This window comes from Dendropsophus ebraccatus, chromosome 3 (assembly GCF_027789765.1).
Source record: "Dendropsophus ebraccatus isolate aDenEbr1 chromosome 3, aDenEbr1.pat, whole genome shotgun sequence".
In the NCBI taxonomy this organism is placed as follows: Eukaryota; Metazoa; Chordata; class Amphibia; order Anura; family Hylidae; genus Dendropsophus; species Dendropsophus ebraccatus.
In genome coordinates this window covers 190,179,431-190,188,381 of record NC_091456.1, presented here as the reverse complement: position 1 = coordinate 190,188,381, position 8,951 = coordinate 190,179,431, and the positions used below count along the sequence as shown (strand labels likewise).

Genomic DNA, 8,951 nt, shown 5'->3' with positions numbered 1-8,951 from the left:
CATTCTTATCTATGGAATAACAGATGGATAGGACTGGAGAGGTGAGGGATTCTGGGAGTGATGTCATCATGACATCATTCTTATCTATGGAATAACAGATGGATAGGACTGGAGAGGTGAGGGATTCTGGGAGTGATGTCATCATGACATCATTCTTATCTATGGAATAACAGATGGATAGGACTGGGGAGGTGAGGGATTCTGGGAATGGATGGAGTAATAGTAATGTGTCTCTCCATACACAGGATTACACAGTAGTGAAGAAGTCCTCTAGTGGGCGCTGTGGGGCCCCTGGGTGTGAAGGATGGGGAAGAACCCTGAGCCCAATCCCGGGGCCCCTGATACATGAGGAAATGGAGGAAGAGAAGATCCTAGAAGTCACCAACAAGATGGTGGAGCTGCTGAGTGGAGAGGTGAGACTGTGGCTGCTGGGAATGCTGGGACATTATACAGTAACACCACTGGAGGGGGGGGGGGATGACTGTGTGATCATTGTGTGTGTCAGGTTCCTATAAGGTGTCAGGACGTGGCGGTCTATTTCTCCATGGAGGAGTGGGAGTATGTAGAAGGACACAAGGATCAGTACAAGGATGTGATGCTGGAGGATCAGCAGCCCCTCCCATCAGCAGGTAATAGACAGGACTATATACACACCTCCTCTGTGTATTATCTGGATGGAAAGAATGAATTCAGTCTCTGTATGTGTTCCCTCCAGTCAGATCCAGTAAGAGAACAGCACCAGAGAGATGTCCCCGTCCTCTTCTCCCACAGGATCAGGATCAGGTAGATGGAGATGTTCCCTATGATCTGTACATCCCACCTGACTTCTCCTCCTGTCTGACGTCTTCTACAATATTTCTCTCACATCTTATGAATCAGGGGGAAGATCTAATTGAGATCAATGCTCCAGATATGACCTTAAAAGAAGAGACAGATGACCGCAGTAATGAGCAGTATAAGGAGGAAATTATTACAGGGAAGGATCTGAATTCTATTAATGCTAAAAATATGATGATGAAAGAAGAAGAGGAGACATATGTGAGCGGTGATGAGCAGTATAAGGAAGAAGTTACTAGAGTGAATAATTTAAACTGTTGTAATGCTACCGACATAAGGGTAAAAGAAGAGGCAGAAGAAGAAGAGACAGATAACAGCAGTGATGAGCAGTATAATGAGGACATTTCTATGGGGAAGAATCTGAACTTTATGAATGCTACAGACATGAGGGTAAAAGAAGAGGAGACAGATGACAGCAGTGATGAGCAGTATAAGGAGGACATCACTACAGGTAACCGCCCAGGTGAGTAGTGACCACTAAATGCAGAGAACAGTCATACATTCTCCTCAGTCACCGGCTGTAACTATTCTGTGTGGAATATTATAAGTTCTGTGTCCTGTCAGTTTTCCAGCTATATAATCATTCAGCCTAAGTTCTAATATACAGCACAGTCCCAGCGGACAATATATCACTATCAGTCTCCTGCTGGTAAGAAGAGGAAGGTTAAGGTTATAGTGACTGTCCTCCTCTTACTGTGTACCTGTTTTGAAAATTAACAAAAAATAAAAAAATCAACAGGGGCTGTGATCGCAAGAAGTTATGTAATATATTGACTTCATTTTTTTTTAAATTATGTCTTTAACTCACAGGGTCCCTGCTCCTTTGTGACAATATTTGGTCTTTTCTTTGTTGAAAAAAAAGAGACCGAACACATAAAGTCCCAGCGCTCACAGACATGGCTCGGTAATGACTGACAGTGATGTTCAGTGAGAACTAAAATGTTCGAGTGCTTGTTACTAGAGTCGAGAATTTTTCAGTGATCGAGTATATGACCCCTCATGACCTTTGACCATTATACTTAGTGTAGATGCAGGAAAGGCCTCCGACAAGACCTCATGGCCCTTTATTCCCACCACTATTCAGCGTAGACGGTTTGGCCCTATATTCTCCCAATATATTATAGCTTATACACAAACTGCCGGCAGCTCCAGATTAACAGACGTAATACTTTGCCCTTCGACATCTTCACAGTAACAGCACAAGGTTGCCCCCTCTCCCCCTTCTCTCTAATCCCTCTCAGTCTCTTACTATACCACATACCCCCTGTAACACCCTCCGCACAGTCACCACCATACTCTGTGATATTACCATGGCTGCATTAGCAGAGGATGTACTTCTTATCATCAGGAACCTTCTCTCTACTCTCTCCCCTTTGTTGGGCGACCTCCAGGCTTTAGGTAATGTAATGTCCCAGTACAGCTGAGCCACCACATCTTGTATACCCCCTGTCTATAGGTGACTCAATCTGGGATGATGGCTGCCTTTCTGCAATGTCTCCTTATGGTGTCTCACTCTAACTTGTTTGTGCACAGCTAAAGGGAAAAAGGTTAAAGGAAAAGTTTGGCGAAAATTTTTAATAAAGTATTGTATTGCCCCCCAAAAGTTATACAAATCACCAATATACGCTTATTACGGGAAATGCTTATAAAGAGAAAATTTCTTACCTGTAATTACATTTTACTTTCGTAGAGTCCAAAGGCAACACAGATGGGATATTCTGTCCCCCAGACTCCACCCTAGGACCGTCCACCTAGCATAGCATTCAAGAAATTTGCATGTTTAATTGATGGCCTATAAGAGCCCACTCTCTCAGCTGTCACATGTTTTAAATATAGACGAATCACTAAAAATAGATCATTGGGTGGGTATATGTGTGCTGCCTTCGGGCTTAAGGAAAGTAAAATTACAGGTAAGAAAAATTTTCTCTTTCCTCTTCGTCCTCAGGCAGCACAGATGAAATTTTTATAGCTAAAAACCAGGGGAGGGTAAATATTGAAGGACATCAGCGGATAAACTGAATTTCTAAAAACTTCACTAAATTTTGAGCAGCAAGCCCCTCACAGCCTGGAGCAGAAAGTTATAGTACAGGCATCTTGGTTGGATCACTGGCTCCTGTCACAGCTCACAGAGGTTGGATCACCGGCTCCTGTCACAGCTCACAGAGGTTGGATCAGCGGCTCCTGTCACAGCTCACAGAGGTTGGATCAGCTGCTCCTATCACAGCTCTCAGAGGTTGGATCAGCGGCTCCTATCACAGCTCTCAGAGGTTGGATCAGCGGCTCCTGTCACAGCTCACAGAGGTTGGATCACTGGCTCCTGTCACAGCTCCCAGAGGTTAGATCAGCGGCTCCTGTCACAGCTCACAGAGGTTGGATCACCGGCTCCTGTCACAGCTCACAGAGGTTGGATCACCGGCTCCTGTCACAGCTCACAGAGGTTGGATCACCGGCTCCTGTCACAGCTCACAGAGGTTGGATCAGCGGCTCCTGTCACAGCTCTCAGAGGTTGGATCAGCGGCTCCTGTCACAGCTCACAGAGGTTGGATCACCGGCTCCTGTCACAGCTCTCAGAGGTTGGATCACCGGTTTCTGTCACAGCTCCCAGATGTTGGATCACCGGCTCCTGTCACATCTGGTCAGCATTGACTGTTTCCCAGGTACAGATGCTTCAAACTAACATGACACAGCAAATGCAACCAACATCTCACTGATCACATCTCATGGGAACCATAAGGACAATCCTCTGCATCATAGAGTCCACACATCTGCCAGTGTCCCCCCCTTGATAACAGACATCAGGGTACAGTAATATATATCTTCCCTTTGTGGAGATCTTCTCATTCAGCCATAGAGAAGGCCTGCTCCAATAATAGAGTTCAGCCTCTCTATAACCAGAAGGGATCTGATACCAGGATGGGAGGATTTCCTGTTGGAGATCTCTGAGGTACCTGTATCTGTGGCAGAAGAAGTGAGATGGTGAAGGTCCTTATGGTAGAAAGGATAAATTCTCATTTCCAATTCTCGCAGAGTGGCCTGCCATCTGACGGTAGAGGCTTTCTTGTAGTAAATGAGAGTGTTTGAGGCCAGATCCATGAAGCTTTCCTGTTAAATCTTCCTTAAAATGGCCGATCATCAATACAGGATCACACCAAGGATCAGGAGAGCAGCCATCACCATAATGGCCACTACATAAGGGTATACATTGCCACACTAAGGACCCATAGGGCTGCCATCACCATAATGGCCACTACATAAGGGTATACATTGCCACACTAAGGACCCGGAGGACTACCATCACAATAGCCACTTGATAAGGGTATACATCACCACACCAAGGACCTGGAGGGCTGCCATCACCATAATGACCACTACATAAGGGTATACATTGCCACCCGGAGGAGTACCATCACAAAAGCCACTTGATAAGGGTATACATCACCACACCAAGGACCTGGAGGGCTGCCATCACCATAATGACCACTACATAAGGGTATACATTGCCACCCGGAGGAGTACCATCACAAAAGCCACTTGATAAGGGTATACATCACCACACCAAGGACCTGGAGGGCTGCCATCACAGCTTCATAATGGTATACAGGACCGGAGACCAAGCAAGCACGAGATCAGAACTTCAGATGACAAACACTGCTTAGACAGTGAAGAATAAGCCATGTGTGCTCCATTAGGTGTGGATGTAAGGAGTATACAGCAATGTATGAATGGCATCATAAAAACATGGAGACTTCTACAGAAGAGCAGAGGAGACATATCTAATGGAAACCATCTAGAATTTTCTCCTTATGTTTAGGCAGAGACACATAGGAGAAGGCTCCCCGACCTCCCAGCACAGGGAATAGTGGATAAAACTCCTAGCAGATCAGCAGCAATGAGGTAAATCATGAATACATCACTGTATGGACCGGAGACCCCTGGCAGCAAATGTTCATGAAACAATTCTGACATTAGATCAAGATGAAGACTTTGTACATCTTGTGCTCTTGTGAGACGACCAGCACTGCTCAGAGTCCGGATCTGCAAGGGACAAAGGAAACAGATGCCAATAAACAGATATTCTTCTGGACTATAGAAGAGATCAGCAGATAATAGTGAGTGTAGGAGCCGGCTTTAGGCACATATCATACCGACTATAGGCCCACATCGCACCGGCTATAGCGTATCACACCGGCTATAGGCCCACATCACACCAGCTATAGGTCCACATCGCACCAGCTATCGGCCCACATCGCACCAGCTATAGGCCCACATCGCACCGGCTATAGGCCCACATCACACCAGCTATAGGTCCACATCGCACCGGCTATCGGCCCACATCGCACCGGCTATAGGCCCACATCGCACCGGCTATAGGCCCACATCGCACCAGCTATAGGCCCACATCGCACCGGCTATAGGCCCACATCGCACCGGCTATAGGCCCACATCGCACCGGCTATCGGCCCACATCGCACAGGCTATAGCGTATTACACCAGCTATAGGCCCACATCGCATCGGCTATAGGCCCACATCGCACCGGCTATAGGCCCACATTACACCGGCTATAGCGTATCACACCAGCTATAGGCCCACATCGCACCGGCTATAGGCCCACATCACACCAGCTATAGGCTCACATCGCACCGGCTATCGGCCCACATCGCACAGGCTATAGCGTATCGCACCAGCTATAGGCCCACATCGCATCGGCTGTGCTTAGACCTATAGAAACACTCTGGGAAGCTCAACTGACAGGTATCAGGAGCACAGGGGATATGCTGACCTTTCAGGATCCCCAGAAAGTACAGCAAGCCTGCAACTTGGCCAGGATTTCCTTCACTGGCTGTTGCTTCATGGGGTCACATGAAAATGCCACAGCACTCATGGCAGGACCCCTAAGTGCAGCACATGCTGCTAGTGCTGTGGCCAAGGTTTCCCACATTGGCCAACCTGGAATAAAACAAACAGAAATATATGTTAGAATACAAGATGGAAGCAGGAGAGGAAATACTCAACTGCCTCCAAATAGGAAGATAGAAAAAAAAAAAACAAAGGTGGATGAGAGCAGGAGAGGTAGATACTACACACTCCTGCTGGTGGAACGAGGACAGAAAAAACACATGTGACAGCTGAGAGAGTGGGCTCTTATAGGCCATCAATTAAACATGCTAAATTCTTGATTGCTATGCTAGGTGGACGGTCCTAGGGTGGAGTCTGGGGGACAGAATATCCCATCTGGGCTGCCTGAGGACAAAGAGGAAAGTGCTTTTTTCCCTGCACTTACTACTTCATCAAGGCTTCACTTCCTGGATAACATGATGATGTCACTTTCTGAATAAGATGGTGATGTCACTTCCTGGATAAGATGGTGATGTCACTTCCTGGATAAGATGATGTCACTTCCTGGATAACATGGTAATGTCACGACCCGATTCCCAGGGCTGTGGCTGCTGGAGAGGATGATGGCAGGGGGACAGTGAGTGACACAGGGCACTGGAGGGACACTGAGCATCCCCCTGCCATCATCCTCTCCAGCAGCCACAGCCCGCACAGCTCTGGGAATCGGGTTGTGACATAACCATGTTATCCAGGAAGTGACATTACCATATTATCCAGGAAGTGACATCACCATGTTATCCAGGAAGTGACATCACCATGTTATCTAGGAAGTGACATCAACATGTTATCCAGGAAGTGACATCACCATGTTATTCAGGAAGTGAAGCCTTGATGCAGTAGTAAGTGCAGAGAAAAAAGCACATTATAAGCATCTCCCATAATAAGTGTATATTGGTGATTTCTATAACTTTTGGGGGGCAATACAATACTTTAATAGCTGGACTTTTCCTTTAACTTTTGCTTTGTTCACTGTTTCAACCAATCACTGGTGCAGGTACCACACACACTTCCCACCTATTACACTTCTTCCTTCTCCTTTTTACCACCAATAGGAGGATGGCTCTTCTACCTTCTACTATCAGTCACTACCTCAAGCACTATCACCTGTACCTGCACCTACAAAAGATATTTCACCTGGATTGCACTGAAATTCTCAAGTAAAGTCATCTTCTGGTTAAGTACTGGACTCTGTCGCACTCGCACCTGTACGCACCTGGTCCTACCCTTGTCAAAGCCCAGTGGTTGTGTACTCGGGGGTGGGAATCACCACTCCTGGTCACTGTGACAAGTGCCTAAATAATACCACCACACTAACCCGCTGCTAACCACACCTAGCGACCCCAGGTCACGGCACTAAGCTTTCAGGTTATACCATATACATAGACAAGTCAGAAGCCCTATTGCTTCCAGGACCACCATTTCCACGCTGGACCTATGTCTACCCGTTCTGTTTTGAGCTGTGTGGAAGTCTCTGAGCACTTACCAAGGACATAGGTAGCCAGAGGCCGGCCGGGTCGGGGACGTCACTGCACCACGTGACTTATGCAGAAAATGAGAGAAAAAGCCGTGATCTGCCCCCAGTAACGCCATGCTGGTTGGGGCCCAGCAGGTTATCTGTTATATTTGAGAAGAGTTTCCGTTACTTTTACCACTAAGGACGTCATCTCCCCGGCCTCCAGCTTCTAGATTCTTCTCCCTGACACTTCCTGTGGATGGGAACAGATCTGATCATTCTTATTATGTTACATAAAAAAGAGTAACTTTCCATGTCTGCAGTATGTTTAAGCTTCTATTACTGGGAAATAAGAGAAATGGTGTTTTCTCCTTTGCAGATGATTCTACCAGGAGCTCAGGGGGACATCAGATCTCCTCAGAGGATCATATCACACAAGATACATATGAGGAGCCGTCCACTATCCCAGATACACCCTCAGCCCCTCACAGCAAAGATCTCTCATCTCATCCTGTTATACAAGTCCCATCTTCTGCTCCATCACAGCAAGCTGACATTTACAGAGAAGACGATAAACATCAAAGAGCAAATGCAGGAAAGTCTCAGTTTTCATATTTACACCGCGAAAAATGCTTTACTCACAAAACATATCTTACAGAGGCGGAGAAGGCATTTTCATGTTCTGAATGTGGAAAATGTTTCATTTATAAATCAAGTCTTGTTACCCATCAGAGAATTCACACAGGGGAAAAGCCATTTTCATGTTCAGAATGTGGGAAATGTTTTTCTCAGAGATCAAAGCTTGTTAACCATCAAAGAATTCACACAGGAGATATACCATTTTCATGTTCAGAATGTGGAAAATGTTTTACTTGGAAATCACGTCTTGTTACCCATCAAAGAACTCACACAGGGGAGAAGCCATTTTTGTGCCCAAAATGTGGAAGATGTTTTGCTCACAAATCAGTTCTTGATATACATCAAAGATCTCACAAAAATGAGAAGCCATTTTCATGTTCAGAATGTGGGAAATCTTTTAAACATAAATCAGTTCTTGTTACGCATCAGAGAACTCACACAGGGGAGAAGCCATTTTCATGTTCTGAATGTGGGAAATGTTTTACTGAGAAATCAGTTCTTGTTAAGCATCAGAGAACTCACACAGGGGAGAAGCCATTTTCATGTTTGGAATGTGGGAAATGTTTTATTCAGAAATCAGTTCTTGTTATACATCAGAGAACTCACACAGGGGAAAAGCCATTTTTATGTTCGGAATGTGGGAAGTGTTTTGCTCAGAAAGCAAGTCTTCTTAACCATAAAAGAATTCACACAGGGGAGAAGCCATTTTTATGTTCAATTTGTGGGAAATATTTTACTGAGAAATCGGTTCTTGTTAAGCATCAAAGAACTCACACAGGGGAGAAGCCATTTTTATGTTCAGTATGTGGGAAATGTTTTAATTTGAAATCACATCTTGTGGTTCATGAAAAAATTCACAAAAGGGAGCAGCCATTTTCTTGCTCACAATGAGGTAAATGAATATAAAGAATTCTAAATGATTATGAAGGAAAATTTTATAGTAAAAAATCGAGATTTACAGTAGGAACAAAGGGAATGGCTTCTTTCCTATCTGCATTCTGCTCATCAGACTGCCGGCTTTGAAGTCTGCTTGAAAAGATGGATGCAGTCCTGGGAATTTTCTCCGAGTTTCCCAGGACTGGATCCATCTTTTCCCAGCACCCGGGGAGGAGCGGCATGGAGCGG

General features: G+C 45.5%; 1 protein-coding gene across 1 annotated transcript; it reads left to right on the top strand.

Annotated features, from left to right (window-relative positions):
* The first annotated feature begins 249 nt into the window (after positions 1-249).
* LOC138786736 (oocyte zinc finger protein XlCOF22-like) lies at positions 250-8,951 on the top strand. Its single transcript, XM_069963747.1, has 4 exons — positions 250-629; positions 716-783; positions 880-1,300; positions 7,567-8,951. Exons 1-4 carry the CDS (start codon positions 545-547, stop codon positions 8,715-8,717), a joined length of 1,725 nt encoding a protein of 574 aa, XP_069819848.1. The 5' UTR covers positions 250-544; the 3' UTR covers positions 8,718-8,951.